Source organism: Choloepus didactylus, chromosome Y (assembly GCF_015220235.1).
Source record: "Choloepus didactylus isolate mChoDid1 chromosome Y, mChoDid1.pri, whole genome shotgun sequence".
Lineage (NCBI taxonomy): Eukaryota > Metazoa > Chordata > Mammalia > Pilosa > Megalonychidae > Choloepus > Choloepus didactylus.
Window position 1 is genome coordinate 9,547,792 of NC_051335.1, and position 27,017 is coordinate 9,574,808.

General features: G+C 34.7%; 1 protein-coding gene across 1 annotated transcript; it reads left to right on the forward strand.

The window, feature by feature from the left end:
- Window positions 1-26,279, forward strand: SLC6A14 (solute carrier family 6 member 14). The gene is given in 13 exon segments (XM_037822853.1): window positions 1-124; window positions 1,414-1,575; window positions 2,394-2,532; window positions 3,688-3,817; window positions 15,256-15,396; window positions 18,888-19,113; window positions 20,452-20,584; window positions 21,737-21,848; window positions 22,392-22,491; window positions 22,737-22,757; window positions 22,760-22,845; window positions 24,904-25,071; window positions 26,133-26,279. Coding segments are annotated over 13 exon segments (1,671 nt in total). The 5' UTR covers window positions 1-18.
- Window positions 26,280-27,017: the final 738 nt, after the last annotated feature.

Consider the following 27,017-nt stretch of genomic DNA (forward strand, 5'->3'; position numbering starts at 1 on the left):
TTGATACCTTCTGCAATTATGCTAGCATTGGCTGATTTACCTTTGTTCTTCCTAGAGTGTTCACTGGGACAATTTGCTAGTTTAGGCCCAGTTTCAGTTTGGAGGATTCTTCCATTGTTTCAAGGTTGGTATTAATGTGTTTTCCTCATTGTGCTTATTGGTCTATTTATGCAAATACTATCCTTATTATGTGGAAGAAAAAAAATGTAAAATTCTGACATGTCAAGGCAAAGAAGCATGCATTTCATATATAGTTTGTCACTGTAGAATTAAAAAATGAACTGTTGATTTTTATTTCTGTTTATCCAGGGCTGCAGATATATTTGGGGGACAGATAGGACATTAGAGAGGTTTATAAGAGTGTCATTATTTTCCTAGTTTCTCCTTTTTTCTCCTTTCAAATTCCCTTGATATACAGGAAATACAGTCCGCTTGTGCATTAACTCTGTGGCTCTGACTTTTTTTCCTTTTCTTTTCTTTTTTTTTTTTTTTTTTTTTTTACTACATATGCAGTCTTTGTTTTACAATTTTTGCATATCTTTCACAAAGACTGATTCAGAAAAGTTGAAGGGCAGGTCACTATTTTTCCTTGGATGCGCCTAATAGAATAGGATACTTGTGAAGTAAAACAAAAAAGATGCCTTGATTGTGATTAAACATCAAACTTCTTTTCCGTCTGAAGATTAGATATCATTCTGGTATGTGCTAGCTGCTGAAAACTATTTATAAAAACCTCAGTGTGACATCAAAAATAAATTCAGAGTGATGGGTATAGAATATTGTGCTAGAATATTGGAAAAGCTACCTCAAAAGCTAGGCTCAAGCACAGGAGTTAATATGTTCAACTGCATTTTGAAACTGAGCTAAAACAACTTCTGAACTTCAAATTCAGATTGTTACTAAGTTATTGAATTTTTTTACATGTACCTGTAGATGTCTTATACACTATCCTTTCAGGACATTTATCCAGATACTTATTTTTTTGCCTGTCAAAATATTGGTTTATAGATGAAGATGTAACTATTGGCCAATGAGTCAATAGGATATGAGCTTTGAATTGCTTTTCTAAGAATAGTGATCACTGTGACAAGAATTTACAGACTGAAAAAGAGTAATAATGGACATGGGGTATTTCTTTATGAGAATCTGATGGGCTTAATGCAGGTCTTCTGCCCTTGGCCTTAATACTTTTTTTCTAATCAACTGAGAAAAAGTCCTATAAAGCCAATCATCAAAATAATTCTAAATTTAGGATCTAAGCTACCCAGGCAGTATACTGTACCCCTGCTCCAAGCAATTATTTGAAATGGTCTTTTTCAAAGAATTTGTGGAACCGGAGAGGCAACTTTTTATGAATTAGCAAAGGCAATTTCACTTGAGTTTATTTTTTATTTTTATTGTTCTATTTTCCAGGTGTGGGAATTACAATGGTGTTGATTTCCATTTTTGTGACCATCTATTATAATGTCATAATTGCCTATAGTCTTTACTACATGTTTGCTTCTTTTCAAAGTGAATTACCATGGAAAAATTGTTCTTCTTGGTCAGATGAAAACTGTAGCAGTTCACCTATAGGTAAAAATCATGTATTTATTTTTAAAATACTATAAACTCCACATCATCCTTTTACATTTTCTAAATAAGTTTACAGAGTTAAATCATCCTCTACACATTTATGTGCAATTTTAAGTGCACCACAGTTCACTGGTGAAAGAATAAAGCATCTATAACCTGAAAATTGATTAATGTAAAATATTACTTTCTGAGGGCAGCCAGCAAGGTTAAGCCATGCCTAGGCATACTTCTTGCAGGTCTCAGGCCTGGGAAGGAGAGAAGGGAAAAAATGAGGAAGTGATAAAGAGAGAAAAATGCTACCGATAATAGTAGTAGCTCGTCTCAGGAGACAGTGATTATTGTCCATGTCATAAATTGCTAATCTTTGAGGTAATGCAGCATCAATATTGTAGACTCTTACCACTGGGAATACCTGTGGATGTCAGATAGTAAATTTATAAAGATTTACCACTTCTCAGGAATTTGAAGGTGCCACTTTACCTATATGTGTAGATAAGGTCACCTGCTAAAAATTACTTAGAGCACTAGGACCCAACTGAAACAGTTGTTACTTTATAGCTGTAATTGCTATAAATATAACACAATTTGAAAAGGCATAGATATTCATACTACCCCCAGCTTAGTATTAAAGAAGATTTAAGATGCTGAAAGCACATGGCTTACTTCATTTATAAGATTTCTACTTCACCTTCAGCTAGTAACAACATAGACAGTAACTAAAGTATTTTACCATTAAAATTTTTTTCCAGGAGAGTACTCTTCTAATACTAAGTATGTGTCAGTGTTTGTGTGTATTTTTCTCTTTTTATGATTTTTAGTAACTCACTGTAATGTGAACACAAGCATAGGTGAGATCATCCAAATGAATAAAAGCTGGGTAGACTACAACAATTTTACCTGCATCAATGGCAGTGAAGTTTCTCAGCCAGGGCAGCTTCCCAGTGAGCAATATTGGAAGTAAGTACCCTAGATGATATAGTTCTTAAGCAGATGTTACTAAATATTTTTATAAGCAACAAAAATATTGATCATCCCCTTGTTTAACTCACATAAATAGGAAAAAATGGGAAATCAGAGTAGATTATTCTTCACTTAATCCAAATGCTTACCTATTCTGGGTGAGTAGATGAGTATTAGTTACCTGTAAAATTAGCTCAAAGCCAATAATTTATTTATAAATTAATTATTAAATGGACACAACACTATCAGTAATGATTTTTCTGATGTTTAATAGCCATAAATTAGGGCACTGCTTTGAAAAACATATTGAAATTTTAGACAATAATGAACATGTTTTAATTCTAAACACTTGGGTAATAAGTGATATTTGGGGCAAAATTGCTATTTAAAGCTGAAATTTCCCATTACCCATTTTTCTTACAAATGCCATTGTATGGTACAAATAGATATTTTGGCTTATACTTACTTTTATTAATTTACAATGATCTCTCTTTACTTGCCTTACCCTATACCTACCCCATTACCTTTACTTAACTTCCTTGACTTTCCTGCTAAAATTAGCTGTTCTTCATACACATGTTAATACCCTTTGTTACACTTTAAAATTTTGGAGCTTAAGATGTTCCTGAATATCAAGCTAATAATTAAGATCCTAGATTCATGCATGCCCCTAGTGGCAATTGTAGAATTTAGAGAAAGACTTTGAAGAAGGTATAAATCATAGAACCATTTGGATTTGATAACATCTAGAAATGTGATAAGGAAAATAGTTAATAAAATTTAAAGCACTTTTTCCTTTATTTTAGCTTGAGAAAAAATATTGGAATGAATAAAACAAAGTACTCTGATGTAAGGTTAGTTTCTTTTCAAAAAGGAGCTTTGAAATATTACCAAAAGCTCATAGCTATAGTAATCAATTGATATTTTATTTTGGTGTTTGGAACTTTAGTTTTGCAATTAATTCTGAAGTCAGAGCTTGGCTTTTCAATGAAATATTTTTGCCCCTCAAAAAAACAGTATTAATGAAAAGCTCAAAGGGCACTGAGGTATTAATAAGAAATAAAATTCATGAAGCTTCTCTCTAGCTGAAATTTCAATATATTTTTAAGACAAGTGATTCTGTGTTCATAAAAGGATTTAATGTGTTTTCAGTAAAGTGGCACTCCAACGGTCAAGTGGAATGGATGAGACTGGAACAATTGTGTGGTATTTAGCACTCTGTCTTCTGGTTTGGCTCATAGTTGGAGCAGCACTGTTTAAACGAATCAAGACTTCAGGCAAGGTAATTTGGAAAACACATTAGATAGCTACGTAGCTACTTTGCAATTTCACTGTAGTTCAATAACAAGCATTATAAGCATGCTTTTTTCCTATAATGAGAACATTGAAATGTGTGAAAAGCTTCCATTAATTCTAAGTGGGCAGCCGATTTAAGATCAATGCTATTGTTAAAAATAAACAAACAAACAAAAAGCTAGTACCAGAATTATACAATCACTCAAAACTTGGACACCACAAGCTGATACAGCATTCTGAATTGAGGATATATTTTAAAATTTTTTGTTTCCACTATATAAATAAATATCTTGAATGGAATTATACATTGCAATGTTTAGGTTGGAAAGTCTAGATCCTTGGTAAATAGGGTAATAGTGTTAGTACAACCCTACTTGGGGAGAGAAAGAAAAAATGTACTATGCAGTCAATATGAAGTTAAAACTTGACAAAATTGACTCAGAACCGTCTCTCTCAAAGGAAAATGCTCTTTGTAAAATATTGTTATATATTCTGACTCCATTGTTTTGTTCTTTAAACTTTAAGAGAAAATCATGGCAATTTAAGAGAACACCATGCAGTTTTCTCTGTGAACAGTTGAACAGTTCTCAGAAATATGAATATTTTGTGTGTGTAATTAGACTGAAATTTACTTAAAGGAGGGGGATACTGCATACTATCTTTGTATTCCTAGTGCAATACCCAGTGTATTCAGTTAATGTTCAGCTTTAATGAACCATTCCGTTAGATCACAAAAATACTGTGAACATCAGAAAATCAGTGGAAACTTTGCAAAATAATTTTTCAGTTGTACATTTTTGAAGCCCTAGGTTTCAAAATTTTGAAGCACTAGGTTCCTTCTCAATGTTAATTTTGAAAAAGTTCATTAAAAGCCATTTGCCCAGACAATTAATTTTTATTGGTCTCTGGATGCCTAGTTCAAATTATCTCCCTGGGCATATTATCAAATATAGGACCTCTGTGGATCAAAGCAACTATCCACATTCATGAAAAATAGCCTCAAACAATCTGCTCATCTGGAACCACATGATATCCAAAATGCAAGCAGTGAGTGTACTCATATGTTGTGCTATGGAAGTCTCATAATGGTAGCTTCAAAGTTAACAGTAGAAAATGTCCAGTATTCACTTTAAACGGCTTTCATGATATTTGATCATCTACTATGAGATTATTTTCCTTCTCTTTGTGGACTGAATATATAGCAACCATTGCAGGGTTAGAAACCATTTCCCTTCCCACCTCAGTACAGTAAAGAAAGAATCAGTATCCCCAGGCATTTATAAGGATATATGTTTTATATTTTTAAGGAAAGCATTCTTTCTAGAGTCCAGATTATCACTGCTGATGTATTGTTTATTTACAACATGAACCTGGGAAAAATTGCACCGTAAATTGTTTTTGAAAATGGATCATTTAAGACCACTGAAAATAGACAGAAAATAATGTAAACTTTGGTATTGGTATAGCTATACTCATCAATAATCTTACGGACTCTCCATTACTTTTTTTTTTTCATTTTTATTGAGATTGTTCAGATACCATACAATTATCCAAAGATCCAAAGTGTACAATCACTTGCCCCTGGGTACCCTCATACAGCAGTGCATCCATCACCACACTTAATTTTTGTTCAATTTTTAGAAACTTTTCATTACTCCAGATAAGAAATAAAGTGAAAGATGAAAAAAGAAAAAAAGAAAAGGAAACTCTAAATCTCCCCTATCCCTAAACAACCCCCCTCAATTGTTGACTCCTAGTACTGATATAGTACGCTTGTTACTGTTTATGAAAAAATGTTGAACTACTACTAACTGTAGTATATAGTTTGTAATAGGTATATAGTTCTTCCCTATATGCCCCTCTATTATTAACTTCTAATTGTATTGTCATACATTCGTTCTGGTTCATGAAGTGATTTCTAGTATTTCTACAGTTGATCGTGGACATTGCCCACCATAGGATTCAGTTTTATACATTTCCATCTTTTGACCTCCAACTTTCCTTCTGGTGACATATATGACTCTGAGCTTCCCCTTTCCACCTCATTCACGCACCATTCGGTGCTGTTAGTTATTCTCACATCTTGCTACCAACACCCCTGTTCATTTCCAAACATTTAAGTTCATCCTAATTGAACATTCTGCTCATACTAAGCAAGAGCATCTACATTTCTTCCACAAGGCAGGAGGGAGAGTCAAAGAGGGTAGAGAGGCAAAATAAAGAGGAAACAAAAAAAAATGAGAGCTGGGGGGGGCGGGGAAAGATGGCAGACTGCTGAGCTGTATGTTTTAGTTACTCCTCCAGGAAAGTAGGTAGAAAGCCAGGAACTGCGTGGACTGGACACCACAGAGCAATCTGACTTTGGGCATACTTCATACAACACTCATGAAAACGTGGAACTGCTGAGATCAGCGAAATCTGTAAGTTTTTGCGGCCAGGGGACCCACGCCCCTCCCTGCCAGGCTCAGTCCCGTGGGAGGAGGGGCTGTCAGCTCCGGGAAGGAGAAGGGAGAACTGCAGTGGCAGCCCTTATCAGAAACTCATTCTACTGATCCAAACTCCAACCATAGATAGACTGTGACAAGACACCAGAGAATCTGAGAGCAGCCAGCCCAGCAGAGAGGAGACAGGCATAGAAAAAAAACAACACGAAAAACTCCAAAATAAAAGCGGAGGATTTTTGGAGTTCTGGTGAACATAGAAAGGGGACAGGCAGAGCTCAGGCCCGAGCTCAGGCCCTGAGGTGCATATGCAAATCCCGAAGAAAAGCTGATCTCTCTGCCCTGTGGACCTTTCCTTAATGGCCCTGGTTGCTTTGTCTCTTAGCATTTCAATAACGCATTAGATCTCTGAGGAGGGCCCTTTTTTTTTTTAATCCTTTTTTCTTTTTCTAAAACAATTACTCTAAGAAGCCCAATACAGAAAGCTTCAAAGACTTGCAATTTGGGAAGGTCAAGTCAAGAGCAGAACTAGGAGAGCTCTGAGACAAAACGCAATAATCCATTGGCTGAGAAAATTCACTAAACACCACAACTTCCCAAGAAAAGGGGGGTGTCCGATCACAGCCATCATCCTGGTGGACAGGAAACACTCCTGCCCATCGCCAGCCCCATAGCCCAGAAATGTCCCAGACAACCCAGTGTGACGGAAGTGCTTCAAATAACAGGCACACACCACAAAACTGGGCGTGGACATTAGCCTTCCCTGCAACCTCAGCTGATTGTCCCAGAGTTGGGAAGGTAGAGCAGTGTGAATTAACAAAGCCCCATTCAGCCATCATTTCAGCAGACTGGGAGCCTCCCTACACAGCCCAGCAGCCCAGAACTGCCCTGGGGGGATGGCACTCACCTGTGACATAGCACAGTCATCCCTCAACAGAGGACCCGGGTGCACGGCCTGGAAGAGGGGCCCACTTGCAACTCTCAGGAGCCATACGCCAATACCAAGGACTTGTGGGTCAGTGGCAGAGACAAACTGTGGCAGGACTAAACTGAAGGATTAGACTATTGCGGCAGCTTTAAAACTCTAGGATCACCAGGGAGATTTGATTGTTAGAGCCACCCCCCCCGACTGCCGAGAAACACACCCCATATACAGGGCAGGCAACACCAAATATACACGCAAGCTTGGTACACCAATTGGACCCCACAAGACTCACTCCCCCACTCACCAAAAAGCCTAAGCAGGGGAGAACTGGCTTGTGGAGAACAGGTGGCTCGTGGACGCCACCTGCTGGTTAGTTAAAGAAAGTGTACTCCACGAAGCTGTAGATCTGATAAATTAGAGACAAGGACTTCAATTGGTCTACAAATCCTAAAAGAACCCTATCAAGTTCAGCAAATGCCACGAGGCCAAAAACAACAGAAAATTATAAAGCATATGAAAAAAACAGACGATATGGATAACCCAAGCCCAAGCACCCAAATCAAAAGACCAGAAGAGACACAGCACCTAGACCAGCTACTCAAAGAACTAAAGATGAACAATGAAACCATAGTATGGGAGACAAAGGAAATCAAGAAGACCCTAGAAGAGCATAAAGAAGACATTGCAAGACTAAATAAAAAATTGGATGATCTTATGGAAATTAAAGAAACTGTTGGCCAAATTAAAAAGATTCTGGACACTCATAGTACAAGACTAGAGGAAGTTGAACAACGAATCAGTGACCTCGAAGATGACAGAATGGAAAATGAAAGCATAAAAGAAAGAATGGGGAAAAAAATTGAAAAAATCGAAATGGACCTCAGGGATATGATAGATAATATGAAACTTCCAAATATAAGACTCATTGGTGTCCCAGAAGGGGAAGAAAAGGGTAAAGGTCTAGGAAGAGTATTCAAAGAAATTGTTGGGGAAAACTTCCCAAATCTTTTAAACAACATAAATACACAAATCATAAATGCTCAGCGAACCCCAAATAGAATAAATCCAAATAAACCCACTCCGAGACATATACTGATCACACTGTCAAACACAGAAGAGAAGGAGCAAGTTCTGAAAGCAGCAAGAGAAAAGCAATTCACCACATACAAAGGAAACAGCATAAGACTAAGTAGTGACTACTCAGCAGCCACCATGGAGGTGAGAAGGCAGTGGCACGATATATTTAAAATTCTGAGTGAGAAAAATTTCCAGCCAAGAATACTTTATCCAGCAAAGCTCTCCTTAAAATTGAGGGAGAGCTTAAATTTTTCACAGACAAACAAATGCTGAGAGAATTTGCTAACAAGAGACCTGCCCTATTGGAGATACTAAAGGGAGCCCTACAGACAGAGAGACTTGGAGAAAGGTTCAGTACTAAAGAGATTCGGTATGGGTACAATAAAGGATATTAATAGACACAGGGGAAAAATATGACAAACATAAACCAAAGGATAAGATGGCCGATTCAAGAAATGCCTTCACGGTTATAACGTTGAATGTAAATGGATTAAACTCCCCAATTAAAAGATATAGATTCGCAGAATGGATCAAAAAAAATGAACCATCAATATGTTGCATACAAGAGACTCATCTTAGACACAGGGACACAAAGAAACTGAAAGTGAAAGGATGGAAAAAAATATTTCATGCAAGCTACAGCCAAAAGAAAGCAGGTGTAGCAATATTAATCTCAGATAAAATAGACTTCAAATGCAGGGATGTTTTGGGAGACAAAGACGGCCACTACATACTAATAAAAGGGGCAATTCAGCAAGAAGAAATAACAATCGTAAATGTCTATGCACCCAATCAAGGTGCCACAAAATACATGAGAGAAACACTGGAAAAACTAAAGGAAGCAATTGATGTTTCCACAATAATTGTGGGAGACTTCAACACATCACTCTCTCCTATAGATAGATCAACCAGACAGAAGACCAATAAGGAAATTGAAAACCTAAACAATCTGATAAGTGAATTAGATTTAACAGACATATACAGGACATTACATCCCAAATCACCAGGATACGCATACTTTTCTAGTGCTCATGGAACTTTCTCCAGAATAGATCATATGCTGGGACATAAAACAAGCCTCAATAAATTTAAAAAGATTGAAATTATTCAAAGCACATTCTCTGACCACAATGGAATACAATTAGAAGTCAATAACCATCAGAGACTTAGAAAATTCACAAATACCTGGAGGTTAAACAACACACTCCTAAACAATCAGTGGGTTAAAGAAGAAATAGCAAGAGAAATTGCTAAATATATAGAAATGAATGAAAATGAGAACACAACATACCAAAACCTATGGGATGCAGCAAAAGCAGTGCTAAGGGGGAAATTTATAGCACTAAATGCATATATTAAAAAGGAAGAAAGAGCCAAAATCAAAGAACTAATGGATCAACTGAAGAAGCTAGAAAATGAACAGCAAACCAAGCCTAAACCAAGTACAAGAAAAGAAATAACAAGGATTAAAGCAGAAATAAATGACATAGAGAACAAAAAAACAATAGAGAGGATAAATATCACCAAAAGTTGGTTCTTCGAGAAGATCAACAAGATTGACAAGCCCCTAGCTAGACTGACAAAATCAAAAAGAGAGAAGACCCATATAAACAAAATAATGAATGAAAAAGGTGACATAACTGCAGATCCTGAAGAAATTAAAAAAATTATAAGAGGATACTATGAACAACTCTATGGCAACAAACTGGATACTGTAGAGGAAATGGACAATTTCCTGGAAACATATGAACAACCTAGACTGACCAGAGAAGAAATAGAAGACCTCAACCAACCCATCACAAGCAAAGAGATCCAATCAGTCATCAAAAATCTTCCCACAAATAAATGCCCAGGGCCAGATGGCTTCACAGAGGAATTCTACCAAACTTTCCAGAAAGAACTGACACCAATCTTACTCAAACTCTTTCAAAACATTGAAAAAAATGGAACACTACCTAACTCATTTTATGAAGCTAACATCAATCTAATACCAAAACCAGGCAAAGTTGCTACAAAAAAGGAAAACTACTGGCCAATCTCCCTAATGAATATAGATGCAAAAATCCTCAACAAAATACTTGCAAATCGAATCCAAAGACACACTGAAAAAATCATACACCATGACCAAGTGGGGTTCATTCCAGGCATGCAAGGATGGTTCAACATAAGAAAATCAATCTATGTATTACAACACATTAACAAGTCAAAAGGGAAAAATCAATTGATCATCTCAATAGAAGCTGAAAAAGCATTTGACAAAATCCAACATCCCTTTTTGATAAAAACATTTCAAAAGGTAGGAATTGAAGGAAACTTCCTCAACATGATAAACAGCATATATGAAAAACCCACAGCCAGCATAGTACTCAATGGTGAGAGACTGAAAGCCTTCCCTCTAAGATCAGGAACAAGACAAGGATGCCCGCTGTCACCACTGTTATTCAACATTGTGCTGGAAGTGCTAGCCAGGGCAATCCGGCAAGACAAAGAAATAAAAGGCATCCAAATTGGAAAAGAAGAAGTAAAACTGTCATTGTTTGCAGATGATATGATCTTATATCTAGAAAACCCTGAGAAATTGACGATACAGCTACTAGAGCTAATAAACAAATTTAGCAAAGTAGCGGGATACAAGATTAATGCACATAAGTCAGTAATGTTTCTATATGCTAGAAATGAACAAACTGAAGAGACACTCAAGAAAAAGATACCATTTTCAATAGCAACTAAAAAAATCAAGTACCTAGGAATAAACTTAACCAAAGATGTAAAAGACCTATACAAAGAAAACTACATAACTCTACTAAAAGAAATAGAAGGGGACCTTAAAAGATGGAAAAATATTCCATGTTCATGGATAGGAAGATTAAATGTCATTAAGATGTCAATTCTACCCAAACTCATCTACAGATTCAATGCTATCCCAATCAAAATTCCAACAACCTACTTTGCAGACTTGGAAAAGCTAGTTATCAAATTTATTTGGAAAGGGAAGATGCCTCGAATTGCTAAAGACACTCTAAAAAAGAAAAACGAAGTGGGAGGACTTACACTCCCTGACTTTGAAGCTTATTATAAAGCCACAGTTGCCAAAACAGCATGGTACTGGCACAAAGATAGACATATAGATCAATGGAATCGAATTGAGAATTCGGAGATAGACCCTGAGATCTATGGCCGACTGATAAGGCCCCCAAAGTCACTGATCTGAGTCATAATGGTCTTTTCAACAAATGGGGCTAGGAGAGTTGGATATCCATATCCAAAAGAATGAAAGAGGACCCCTACCTCACCCCCTACACAAAAATTAACTCAAAATGGACCAAAGATCTCAATATAAAAGAAAGTACCATAAAACTCCTAGAAGATAATGTAGGAAAACATCTTCAAGACCTTGTATTAGGCGGCCACTTCCTAGACTTTACACCCAAAGCACAAGCAACAAAAGAGAAAATAGATAAATGGGAACTCCTCAAGCTTAGAAGTTTCTGCACCTCAAAGGAATTTCTCAAAAAGGTAAAGAGGCAGCCAACTCAATGGGAAAAAATTTTTGGAAACCATGTATCTGACAAAAGAGTGATATCTTGCATATATAAAGAAATCCTACAACTCAATGACAATAGTACAGTCGGCCCAATTATAAAATGGGCAAAAGATATGAAAAGACAGTTCTCTGAAGAGGAAATACAAATGGCCAAGAAACACATGAAAAAATGTTCAGCTTCACTAGGTATTAGAGAGATGCAAATTAAGACCACAATGAGATACCATCTCACACCGGTTAGAATGGCTGCCATTAAACAAACAGGAAACTACAAATGCTGGAGGGGATGTGGAGAAATTGGAACTCTTATTCATTGTTGGTGGGACTGTATAATGGTTCAGCCACTCTGGAAGTCAGTCTGGCAGTTCCTTAGAAAACTAGATATAGAGGTACCATTCGATCCAGCGATTGCACTTCTCAGTATATACCCGGAAGATCGGAAAGCAGTGACATGAACAGATATCTGCACGCCAATGTTCATAGCAGCATTATTCACAATTGCCAAGAGATGGAAACAACCCAAATGTCCTTCAACAGATGAGTGGATAAATAAAATGTGGTGTATACACACGATGGAATACTACGTGGCAGTAAGAAGGAACGATCTCGTGAAACATATGACAACATGGATGAACCCTGACTACATAATGCTGAGCGAAATATGCCAGGCACAAAAAGAGAAATACTATATTCTACCACTAATGTGAACTTTGAAAAATGTAAAACAAATGGCTTATAATGTAGAATGTAGGGGAACTAGCAATAGAGAGCAATTAAGGAAGGGGGAACAATAATCCAAGAAGAACAGATAAGCTATTTAACGTTCTGGGGATGCCCAGGAATGACTATGGTCTGTTAATTTCTGATGGATATAGTAGGAGCAAGTTCACAGAAATGTTGCTATATTAGGTAACTTTCTTGGGGTAAAGTAGGAACATGTTGGAAGTTAAGCAGTTATCTTAGGTTAGTTGTCTTTTTCTTACTCCCTTGTTATGGTCTCTTTGAAATGTTCTTTTATTGTATGTTTGTTTTCTTTTTAACTTTTTTTCATACAGTTGATTTAAAAAAGAAGGGAAAGTTAAAAAAAAAGAAAAACAAGGAGAAAGAAAAGATGAAAAAAAATGACAGCTAGGAAGCAGCAAAAGGAAAAATAACCTTAAATCAAAGTAGAATAAAGAATCAGACAATACCACCAATGTCAAGTGTCTAACACTTGCCTCCCCTATCCCCCCCTCTTATCTGCATTTACCTTGGTATATCACCTTTGTTACATTAAAGGAAGCATAATACAATGATTCTATTAGTTACAGTCTCTAGTTTATGCTGATTGCATCCCTCCCCCAATGCCTCCCCATTTTTAACACCTTGCAAGGTTGACATTTGCTTGTTCTCCCTCGTAAAAGAACATATTTGTACATTTTATCACAATTGTTGAATACTCTAGATTTCACCAAGTTACACAGTCCCAGTCGTTATCTTTCCTCCTTTCTTGTGGTGTCTCACATGCTCCCAACCTTCCTCTCTCAGCCGTATTCATAGTTACCTTTGTTCAGTGTACTTACATTGTTGTGCTACCATCTCCCAAAACTATGTTCCAAACCACACACTCCTGTCTTCTATCACCCTGTAGTGCTCCCTTTAGTATTTCCTGTAGGGCAGGTGTCTTGTTCACATAGTCTCTCATTGTCTGTTTGTCAGAAAATATTTTGAGCCCTCTCTCATATTTGAAGGACAGCTTTGCTGGATATAGGATTCTTGGTTGGTGGTTTTTCTCTTTCAGTATCTTAAATATATCACACCACTTCCTTCTGGCCTCCATGGTTTCTGCTGAGAGATCCGCACATAGTCTTATTAGGCTTCCTTTGTATGTAACGGATTGCTTTTCTCTTGCTGCTTTCAGGATTCTCTCTTTGTCTTTGACATCTGATAATCTGATTATTAAGTGTCTTGGCGTAGGCCTATTCATATCTCTTTTGTTTGGAGTACACTGCGCTTCTTGGATCTGTAATTTTATGTCTTTCATAAGAGATGGGAAATTTTCATTAATTATTTCCTCTATTATTGCTTCTGCCCCCTTTCCCTTCTCTTCTCCTTCTGGGATACCAATGATATGTACATTATTGTACTTTGTTTCATCTTTGAGTTCCCGGAGACGTTGCTCATATTTTTTCATTCTTTTCTCCATCTGCTCCTTTGCGTGTAGGCTTTCAGGTGTTTTGTTCTCCAGTTCCTGAGTGTTTTCTTCTGCCTCTTGAGATCTGCTGTTGTATGTTTCCATTGTGTCTTTCATCTCTTGTATTGTGCCTGTCATTTCCATAGATTCTACTAGTAGGTTTTTTGAACTTTTGATTTCTGCCATATACATGTCCAGTGCTTCCTTTACAGCCTCTAACTCTTTTGCAATATCTTCTCTAAACTTTTTGAATTGATTTAGCATTAGTTGTTTAAATTCCTGTATCTCACTTGAAGTGTACATTTGTTCCTTTGACTGGGCCATAACTTTGTTTTTCTTAGTGTAGGTTGTAATTTTCTGTTGTCTAGGCATGGTTTCCTTGGTTATCCAAATCAGGTTTTCCCAGACCAGAACAGGCTCAGGTCCCAGAGGGAAGAAATATTCAGTATCTGGTTTCTCTGAGGATGTGTCTTAGAAAACTGCTCCACCCTTTGATGCCTCGGGTCACTGTGCTTTTCTGCCCAGCAGATGACGCCTGTTAGCCTGTAATTCTTGACTGGTGTGAGGAGGTATGGCCGTGTTCCCCCAGGCTCTGGGTTCTGGTTCTGAATGGAAAGGGCCCCACCCCTTTCCTCCTAGAGAAGACAGACCCCTCAGGTGGAGGTCATTAGCATTGCAATGGTCTGGCTCTCTGCTTGTGCTGTCTCCACCCTTCCCCAGGTCACAGCCCTGGAAACTGAAAATGACTGGGGCTTTCTCCACTGAGCCAAAAAAGAAACAGATAGTCCCCTTCAGTCCCAGTCCAAGGCGACCCTCCGGCTCTCCCAGGTCAGTCGTCACCCAAAGCCTCTGTCTGTTTTTTGGGGGATGCATACCTCTTGTGAGCAGTTCACACTCGCTACTTAAAACCCACAGCTTGGGCTATGGGGGAGGGGGTCTCCCAACCTGGATCCGCAGGTTTTACTTACAGATTTTATGCTGTGTTCTCGGGCATTCCTCCCAATTCAGGTTGGTGTATGATGAATGGATGGTCTCATTTGTCCCCCGCAGTTATTCTGGGTTATTTTCTAGTTGTTTCTGGTTTTTTGTAGTTGTTCCAGGGGGACTACTTAGCTTCCACTCCTCTCTATGCCACCATCTTGCCCGAGTCCTCTCCATTACTTTTAATTTACTAATCTCAACTGGCTAATGGCTTTAGCTGTATACAATTATATACCATGATTTAAAAAATAACCTATTAACTTTTGGTTGCTTTTCTTGGTAGGTGGTATATTTTACAGCCCTTTTCCCTTATGTTGTCCTACTAATCCTGTTAATACGAGGTGCAACTCTGGAGGGTGCGTCAAATGGCATTTCATACTATATTGGAGCACAGTCAAATTTTACAAAACTTAGGGAAGCTGAGGTAAGACTTATCTTGGATTTAAAATTATCTGAAGAGGTAAACCTTAAAAGCAAATACCAAAAACCTTTGGTTGCATATAAGTGCCATAATGTAATAGCTTGCAAAAGAATCCACAATGAAGTTTTATTAGTGTTTCTGTCATCTAGGATGTATGATTTAACTCTTTAACATAATACTAATGCTCTCTTATTGCAAGTGAGATAATCATTTTTAGTAATGGGATTTGAAAACTGAGATTATATTCATGTAACTGATTCTATTTGACCAAAGTGATTTGGGGCTCATTAATCTGAAAAAGAGTATTTCACACATAAATACCTCCAAATTGATGACTAGGACTATGTGATTTATTGGATGCAACTAATAGGTAGCTTTAATAATCACAGTTAAAAGTTTAGTTGTCTAACATACATTTTAACTGTCTTCAGAATTAATTTTGCCTAACAGATTATGAAATTAAAATACAAATTTGACTTGGTTTAAACATCCAATGAACAAATCTGAAACATAAACAAGTGTCATGAATAAGGTAACCATCTTCTAATTTTATTCCATCTCTAGACGATGGCTGTGTACCATGGGTACATAAAATCTTTTACAATTTTGACTGCAATAAGTGTATTCTAGATACTAGGTGTCTATTTGTTTAGACTAAGAATGCTTTCACCTTTTTAGTAGTCACATTATATTCTTGACTCATATTAAGCTTCTGGTCAGCTAAAATCCAACAATTTTTCATGTTGAAATAAAAAAATGCTGTGTTAATATCATCTATTATCCAAGTAGTACTATCCAAAATGGAGACTATTTTAATTTATTATGGTATTCTTTGTGGAACTCATGTTAATTTCCAGCCAGTGTTATTTTATTCTAATAAGTATTAATAATCTGGATATTTAATTACTTGTAGAAATTTTTTGGTAAGCAATGTCAAGTTTATCAGCTTGTAGTTGTGGGAATCCAACCTTTACCCTTTTTGAAAATGGATGTCAGTCTCTGGTCTTTGTTTACCTTTCTTGTGCCAAGTAATTTTCACTCAATGATTAATCATAATAGGTCTAAATTATTTTAGAATGATAAAATTGTATAATTTATATTTAGAAATTTACATACTTTTATGTATCCAGGGGCTATCTTAATTTATTTCTTCATTTATCTTGGGCCTCACTCTTTTTAACCTTGTTTGCTAATCTCTTCCCAACTCGAAGACCATTGTTGATGGTGAATAGGAAAAAAATAAAATTGAAATTGGGATTCATCTTCTTCTCCCTGTTATGTATTTAAATAAGATAAAATATGTTAATATGAATTGGAATCTAAACTATGTAAATATGAGCTCATATAAAATTATTTCAATTACTGCTATTATATTATACCATATTATTATATTTGCAAAATTAAGAAATGAACTCACCAATTTTTAAACCCTATAATTTTGAGCACATTTGAAAAGTCCAAGCCCCTTGTGTTGTCTTATATGGCTTTTACAAGCCTAAGATCACCTGGGTTTTATACTTCCTTGAAATTATCCTGAAATTTTTACATGTCTATTTTATATTGGTCAGTGTTTCTTTGTCTCTAGTATCTTTTTAAAATGATAGCTAAACAGAAAGCTTCTTGTAAAACATACAATTTAAGCCCTGCCCCCACCCAATGCATGCTACCCCATTCCTTCTTTGGGTTTGCTGGCAATGAGAGCTCTTTTCTTAAGTTTTTTTTCTATTCCTTGCAACCCATATTCTAAGGAAAAGATCATACCCATACATATTTTTTTCTTTTCTTTAATCTCTGAATTCTACTGAGATGTCCAGGAGAGTAGAGAACCATGCAAGTTTATAGCTAGTGGTAGAGGGATCTTCAGAGAATATTTGACTACCTCCCTCATTTTCCATTGAAGAAACTGAAACCCAAAATAAAATATTTAAATTTAGCCAAGTTTACACAGTATTTTAGGACAACACAAATTAGGGTTTCCTAATCCCTAATCTAATGATCTTTTATATAGCTATGAGACTGGTAGATAAGGAGATTTTAACTACAGGATTTCTCTTCACGTTTATTTGCAACATGGATACACATCATGGTATGTAGTGGCATACTCAAAAGCATTCTTACATAAACCAGTACTGCCACACTCCTTCCACTCCTAAATCACATACACATAAAAAAATGTTCCCAGTGAAAGAGACTCACTGGCTAACATAAGCATGTTTTTCATTTCTCAGTACAGACAACTGCCTAAAGAAATAAGAGGACACATTTTACTAACAAGATTTTTTATATATGAGTGAAATAACCTTGATTGATTGGTATCTATCTATCTATCTATCAATCAGTCATCAACTTATCCATCCATCTCCACCCATCCATCCATCAATCCATCTAACTTGCTTCATACTGGCTTCCTGCCATTATAAAGCAATTATAGCATAATAACAACCTAGCATCATGCATAATAATAACCCAATATAAAGTTGTTTTCTGAAGACCTAGTAATAATAACCCAGTAACATTTATTTTGCTGCCCAACAACTTTGTTTCTATAGAACTTGGAAATAGATCATATACCTTTCAGAGGGTAAAATGATTGTTTTTAATGTCCATATAATAAACTGATTATCAATTGATGATTGTTTTCCATAATAATAATAGCTACATTGAGCACCCTTCTAAGTGCTTTGAATGTGTTATCTAAATTAATTCCCCATCATCCCTAGGACATTACTATTGTTTTTATTATTGCTATTATCTCCATTTTATAAAGGAAGAAAGAGGCTAAAAGAAGTTAAATAAAGAAGTCAAAGAGAATGATGTAGACTTCGTTCTGACTCCAGAGTTAGGACTCTTAATCACCAGCCTTGCTTTCATTGACAAGTCCTGTTTTAAGATGGATTAAGAAGACATATTTGCCCAAATATATGCCAGCCCTTTTACTTGAAATCTGCATTATCTACCACACGAGAGTTCCACACCTAGGTAGGAGACATGCACCAGAACGTTCACAGCTATGTTGTTTGAAATAGCAAATAATTTGAAAACCTAAATGTCCATCAACAGGGCAAAGGATAAATAATGGTATATACAACAGGCAAAACAGAAATGAATACTATGATAAAACTACATGTATAAATTGAGCTATATATTGTTCAACTTGATGATGGATAAATCTCACATACAATATTGAATGAAAAAAGGCAAGTTGCCTAAGTTCAAAACATTACTATAAGTTTAAAATCATGCAAGGTTAAATGCTGTATTGTATAGGTTTATATAGTTATGTAGTAAAAATATAAAGAAAAGCAAGGAAATAATAAACACAAAAGTTAGGATAGCAGTTAACACTGAGGGTGGGAGGGTGATATGATCAGGAAGATGCACAAGAAGACTTTAAAAGACTACTAACAGTCTATTTAAATGAAAATGAAAAATGCATGTTTTAAATATTTTTAACAATGTATGTTTTAAATTTTTAAAAATTTTTTTTCTTACAGGTTTGGAAAGATGCTGCCACTCAGATATTTTACTCCCTTTCTGTGGCTTGGGGTGGCTTAGTTGCTCTTTCATCTTACAATAAGTTCAATAACAACTTCTCTGATGCCATTGTAGTTTGTTTCACAAACTGCCTCACTAGTGTTTTTGCTGGATTTGGTATTTTTTCTATATTGGGACACATGGCTTATATATCTGGAAAGGAACTTTCTCAAGTTGTAAAATCAGGTATTTAATGCTATTTTATCAACTTTGACTAATCAATGCTGCTCAATCAAGAAACTAATATAACTTATAGAAATTCAGTTAAAGCTCTCAAGACTAGGTTATTGCATTTTCTTTCTCTTTTTGTCATATATAATTTGGTTGTTTTAATAATGTAATTTTTAGACCATCTGGAAAAATAAGATTATATTAAAGGACAATTGTTTAAGAAGACATGTTCTTTCCCCCCAGATTTCTTTTAGTCCCTAATATGAACCACTTATGCATAATTATAGGTTTGGGTCTGAATTTCTAAACACACACCAATATCAAATAGATAGAAATCCAGATGCCTTTGAGTATACAGAGTATACACCTCTGTCCAGCTTTAAAGGAATCTGACAAATGAACTTCCTAACTTTAAAGACATTAGCTAGGTTGACTTAAATTATCTGGCTAAAGATTCTGAGGAAAAGAATCCCAGAATTCTTTTAAGTAGTAATTTCTTATTAAATTTTTATTTATAGTTAATATTATTTAATGAAGAGAATAAAGAATGATAATAGAATGTCAAAACTCGAAGGGACTTCGGACATTATCCAGTGTCTAGCTCTTCATTTATAGAGGAGTGAATTGATGGCACCAGAAAGGTTCTATAGCTTGCAGAAAGTCAAAGAATGAAGAAATGATAGAGACTAATCTAGAAGTTAATTCTCTTGAATCCTAGGCCAGTTCTCTGGGAGGTTGGAGAAATCAAAATACTTAAATCTAAGGATCTCATAATAGAACCGAAGTGGAGGAAAAGCATCTATAAAGGTATAACATATGTAAAATAGAAAACAAGATTCAATTTATAGCTTCTTTACACACAGTTTTGTACTTATTTATATACTGATTAAAATGCCACTGCATATGGTAATTCCGGGTAAACATTTGGAGAAAAAGTTGAAGGTTAAAACATTAGTTCCATAAATTTGTCTTTCTTGATAGTGCAATTCTTTTAGAATTTCTAGGCTAAGATAAGGTGACCTAGTTCAGGTTTCTTGAGTTTAACAGTTATTATTCTTCATTAATTAAAAAAATGAAAGCAGTTAAGCAATGCCATTAAAAGAGCTAACAATTCTTTAGAAATGTACCGTATACAAAATTTCTTTCACTAGCTTAGTTCGTCACATATTTGCGTTACCACTTCATAGAACAACCAAATCAAATATTATAAAAAGTGAGAGTTGGTAACGAATTATGCCATGGAGTGGGTTACCAAATTGAAAAGAGATTTTTCTAGTATCTATTTTGAAAATGTCCAATATGTGAATTTTCTTGGCATCTAATTTAAGTTAAAATACCAAACATTTTTCTTAGGTTTTGATTTGGCATTCATTGCTTATCCAGAAGCTCTAGCCCAACTCCCAGGAGGTCCATTTTGGTCTATATTATTTTTCTTCATGCTTTTGAGTTTGGGTCTTGACTCTCAGTTTGCTTCCATTGATAAGTAATACTCTCAGTTTTAAAATTCCCTACTATATGTAACTCATTTCCTCTTATTGAAAACATCCTTTTCTTGCCCCAATTTCCCCCTCTGGCTGTTACTCTCAGAATGATCTTTCTAAAAGTATCTTTTTTTTACCTAAATTTTAAATAAAGCAAAATACAAATTACCCATGTACCCAGTACCCAAAAGGAGTGAACATTAATATTTTATGGTATCTGCTTTAGATATTCTTAAGGAGCTAAACTATTACAGGTGGAATTGAAGTCCCCTTTGTTTTTCTCCTTAATACAGTAAACGTATTCTACAGTCTATGTTTACATACATTTTGTATATATCCATAAATAACATAGATTTTTAAAATTTCACAGAAATGTAAGGTATAGCATACATATTATTCTGAGAGTTTTTTAATATGTATTTTGAAACCATGTTAATACATATACATATAAATCTTGTTCATTCCAGTCTGTTTGCTGCCATAGCAATGGGCATTTGGATTTCCAATTTTTTAATAACACAATGCTACAGTGACTATCCATGCACAGCTTTATATACACATGGGCATTTTTCCTGGGGTATATGCATACATATTCAAACAATTTTCATCATATCACTCTCTTAAGCAAAATATTTTAATAATTTTCTTTATTTCCAGGATAAAGTCCAGATTCTTCTGGTCAGCTTTCAAAGCCCTCTAAAATCTCAAACATATTTCCTAATCCTTTTTCTTATAAATCATTCTACTCCTAGCCCAGTTCCCTATTTCATGAACACATTTTGTAAACATAGAATGTCTTTCTGTCTCCATGATGCTTATTCAAATATTTGCCTTATTTGAAAGTCTTATTAGAAATCTTCCTTCACTATAAACTTTTTTTAAACTACTTCAGCTCACATGAGCCTGCTCCCTTACGTTTTATTTTACATAATAAAAACAACAAATAGAGCTGCATTTAGTTTTCATCATAAGCAACAAATGGTGACTGCTAAGAGAAAGGGTTCTATACATTTTTAAAAGCGAAGGTCAGGGTCCAAAGTATATTCTTAAAATTATATTTGTGAATTTGTTTAAGGGAATTTGAATTCTTTAATTAACCTTATTGGCAAATTACTTGACATGTAATGTCATCTTTTTTTCTTTTCCTCTAAAGAAACAATTACAACGATTCAAGATTTATTTCCCAAAATGATGAAGAAAATAAGAGTTCCAATAACTCTGGGTTGCTGTTTGGTTTTGTTTCTTCTTGGTCTCATCTGTGTGACTCAGGTATACTACACCATTTTCTCACAGACAAAATATTAGTTGGAAGATACTTTATAATCTAAGTGAGGAAAAAAGGCCCAAGAGGATGTTTAGTGACAAGTCCAAGTCTGACTTGGATCAGGATTTTCTGAATTTTAGCCAGTTTTCTTTTTTCCCATTACAACACAATTTCAATAAGAAGTACATTTTGCAGAGGAGAAGGAGACCCAATAATGGACAATTTCCCCAATTAAGATAAGTGCACACTATACGCTTCTTGGCGGCTATTACATAGCATGCAGACACTGCATACCATTTTGAAGATCAACTGTTTTAAATGGTTATTGTTTTCCAGTGGCTCAGTATAGAATGGAAGAAAACTGCATACTTTTTGAGATATTTAAAGACTTATTTATATTTACATTTGTACACATTCCTTTTCACATTTTAGCAGAAGTGAAACTAAGAATAATATATTAAGATTAAATTAATAGATTCAGTTTTGAACACCACATCAAGCATAAAATTTATAAACATATTTAGAAGTAATTTATACTTTTTTGGTAGGCTGGAATTTACTGGGTTCATCTGAGTGACCACTTCTGTGCTGGATGGGGCATTTTGATTGCAGCTATACTGGAAATAATAGGAATCATCTGGATTTATGGTAAATATTGACTATAGAACTATTTTTAAGATTTATTAAAATAACTTATCTTGATTCATTTTCATTATGCTTACTATAATTTAAAGTAGAATATATGTATTTTGAAGAGAATATAGTTAAAGGTGCAGGCTCCATTGCTGTCGTACAGGAAAATGGTTAGAGAAAGCTAATTTGGGGTCATAATGATCATAGAAGGAAAATATGAGCAAAGGTCAACATGTATTCTTTGATGTTATTTTCTTCAGGAGGAAACAGATTCATTGACGATATAGAATGATGATTGGAGCAAAGAGATGGATATTCTGGCTATGGTGGAGAGCTTGCTGGTTTGTCATTACACCAATCCTTTTGATTGTAAGTATTAATATGACAGGAATTTGGTGCTGATAATAAACACGTAAACGTTTCTAAAATAAACTTGAAGAATAATACAGATTGAGACAATAATGCAAACTAACATCTTAGATGAATGATTTTCATATTTTTCAGTATTTCTTACGTCTGGTACCACTAAGTTGCCTAAACTAAAAGGCTCTGAGTTAAAATGCCTTTATGTTTTTGAGGACATAATGGGAAGTAGTACAGATTTAAAAATTATCAATAGGATACATAAAAATAAATCATTCATTTGCTCATTCCTTAAACATATGGTGAATCATCTGTATCTACAATGTTCCTAACCTATTTGCTAGGTATAGAAAATGCAAAGATGCACAAGATCCAGACCTTGTTTCCAAGGAATTCACAGACTAAATATACTTATTACTAAGAAATAATACTCAGATTTTAATACACATTTTTCTCTCTTTATGGAAGGCATTTAGTATCTGAAGTTACTAAAAGAAATTCACTTTTGTCAAGAGGTGTAATGGTTTATGTTAAACAATTGGCACTCTTTCGGGGCTGCAGAGAAGCAAAAGACATGTCATAGACATGAAATCTTTAAATAACATTTCAGGATAGTATATGACTGAGTGTGAAAATAACACTTAATGGGAGGGGGATTTATTATGCAGTAGAAATAATGGGGAGGGGAGGGCAGTGACAAAGCTTAATTTGGGTTCTCATTGCCTTCATGATTCAAAGGTTTCCTTAAAACAGACCAGTAAATAACTTGATCCAGGATTTGCTTTACATATGACGTATCACGTTTGTTTGTCTTTAGGGGATATTAGGTTGTTTGTTTTTAACATTACAAGAGCAGGTCCAAGTAATGAGCAGTTTGGGACTGGGTGTGCTGAATTAAACTACTGGCAGCTCCATGTATTTGCTCAAGTACTTTGAAAGTGCTGCTAAATATTGAGTTTTCCTCATTTAACAGTTCTCCATAATAAGCTCCTTTTCAACTAAGATCTGACTAGACTTCTTAACCAACAAATTTTCATTGATTACATAAGGTTTGACGCTTGGATTTATGCTAAAATGCTCAAGTGTTAAATATTAAATACTATACAGGAACATCTCCAACTCTTCTCTTGCAGTTAGGTACAATTTTGGTTATTGTGAAATATAAACTACTGTAATTAAATTAAATTAACTGGACTAATCCATTCATTCTAAAATTCAACTTTATACCTATTTTATAAAGATTCTTACATTCTATTGTATTCTCATTGATTTTAGCAAAACAAAGAGCTAAATTCAGGAAAACTACTAGGCAATTTTTGGTTTTTGTTTTGTTTTGCTTTATTTTGTAGATTTCTAAATAACTAGTTTTAATTTTTCTATGTATCAAGTAGTTATTTAAAAAAAACATATTTTTCAACCCAGCCTTAAAGGATTTTCATCTTTAAGACTCAAGATTCTTACCTAAACATACATTGAGTTTGTTATTTCTTGAAAAGAGACTGAAAGTGGAGTGTGCTTTGGTAGATATGTACCAGTAATGTGTGTAAATACCTGTGCATTTTGGTGCTGGGGCAAGGAGTGCTTTGTGCAGTGGAAAACAATAGAAACAATTGCTAAGCAAGGAGAAGCAGCATGTCCAAAAAAGTATACTTTACATTCCCATTATTCAATTAATTGATATGATACCTAGTGCAGGGTATAGAATAAAGCCGTGCTATTATAAATGAAAATTAACAGGCAAATAACATAAAATATTTGGTCAAATATTTTATTGAAATATGTTGATAAGTACTTGTTATCTTTTATAAATATATAGAGGTGCTCATTTTGGAAATATTTATTTAATGCCAAAATACAAGTTCTTTGGTTTGGTTCATTTAGTATTGTTTTCTTCTGCCTAGTTACCTGATTATTTTAGTTGCCTGAATGTGTTTTTATTTTAACTGACATTGATAAATGATTTCTAATGAACAAAATCAAACTGCTAATCATTAAGGCACTGAAATAGTTAGTGAAATAGAATCTAATCTTTAGCTTTGTCTTTTCATATTTATACTTTCACAGGCAATTTTTATCTGGTCACTGGTGAAATTTCACAGACCTGATTATGCGAAAATCCCGTACCCTGATTGGGGAGTTGCTCTAGGCTGGTGTATGATTATTTTCTGCATTATCTGGATTCCAGTTGTGGCTATCATGAAAATAATTCAGGCTAAAGGAAACATTTTTCAAGTAAGCATATTAAATTTAAATTTAGCTAAAAGATTTTTTTTACTTTATATAAAGTGCTTGTGATCAAGTACTCATTACTCATGTGATGAATATGAGATTTTGAAGATAAGATTAATAACTCTCTCCTCCAAACTCATTCTATACTTGATACAATCATCTGTTACTATATGCAGAGCATTGTATTATATATATTTCTATGTCTACCTATGCTAGTCTAAGTTCCTTGAGGAACTTACTTTTTGCCCTGTCCTCAGACACTAGTACAGTGCTTAGCACATCAGAGCTGTGATATCTATATATTACATAGATATACAATATATATTCTTTTACTGAGTTATCCCTAAAGAAGTCACAGAGAAAATTATCTTTTTGTTTTTTTTTCATCCCCACTTTTAAAACCTCATCTGCTTATCATACGAGTCCTAATAGTATGTTTAGACTGGAATATGCCTGGTAAATTACCTTAAACTCTATCTGGACCTGAATCATCCCTATTTGGAGGCCTACGGAGATGAAGTTGATTTTCGCTACACTACAATGGTAAGGTAGCTTCAGGAGTCTCGGATTTAAATACATTCCCAACCTCACCCAAGAGTGGATTCAAATCAATGGCTTGACCCTGGAGTTCCCTTCTTTGGTTTCTGAAACACATCCCCAGGTACACACTGGTTTGAACCCTCACCTTACCCTCAACCTTAGGCCAGAATGGAAATGTCTGAGAATTCAGTGAAGGTGTGTGGAGAAAAGTTGTTGCTCAAATGAGCTTACACACCTTTTTTAAAAATCATTTCCATATTCAGATATTTTGGCTTAATAGTTAATACAATTCTATTAACAGTTAAATTTGATTTTAATTTTTGGTAGGCTGTGCAATATTAATGATTTAGATTATTACTGCAGTATTAATGATTTAGATTACTTTTTGCTTTCTTATGCTTATTTCATTTCACTTAGCCAAGATCAACTTAAAAATTTTAAATGAAAGTGTAATTTAATATTTAATTGTTTATAGATTGTACCAATTAAATTTTAAGACAATCATTTTTGCTTTTGCTTTTCAGCGCATTGCAAGCTGCTGTAGACCAGCTTCTAACTGGGGTCCATACCTGGAACGATATCGTGGGGAGAGATACAAAGGCATGGCAGATCGTAAAACAGAGACTGACCACGAAACACCCACTGTTAGTGGCAGTAGGATTAAAGAATGAAACCTCATATTTTAAAATATGTGGTTAGCTAATGTGATATTTTTTATAACAGAGGAAAAATTTATTTGTATGTTGATTGAGTAGAAGATTGTATATACTATAATAGTGTGAAAAACTTTTTTTTGTATATACTATAATAGTGTGAAAAACTTTTTTTTCCCATTTAAGCAGGAGGGTAATATAAAAAATGTGAATCTATTCATGTTTAGCAATGTGTTTATTACAATTTGCTTTAGATTATCTATCTGTATAACACATACACACCCACACATAAAGAGCTGTCTATTTCACAATAACAGTTTTTTAAGTATTACCATAATGTTCTTATAACTAACTCATTTACGACTTTATTTTGATCTGGTTATTTAGAAAATGGTTATATTTTCTATTACACAAGTTTTTAAAATGTTATATTTGCTTAACATTTTCTAAATGCATAATCTGATTTCTTTTCCACAAAACTGGGAGAAAAATAAGCTAGTACATTTAAAAGAAAGGTGTTAAAAACAGAAGCTCTCAATTAATTAGAAATTCCATACATCTATGGAAAAAATTGACTTGTGTATAGAATATGAGGACTTTAGTTTAATACTTTCAATCCAAATGTCTAAAAATTTCATGCATTTGTAACTGCTTGTTTTTCCTATGTAACCTTAGTGGTTATGTTCTTTATTTACAAAGAGTGAAACAAGACAAAAAAATAAGGGTCTTATGGTCAATAAGTGATAAATCTAGAAA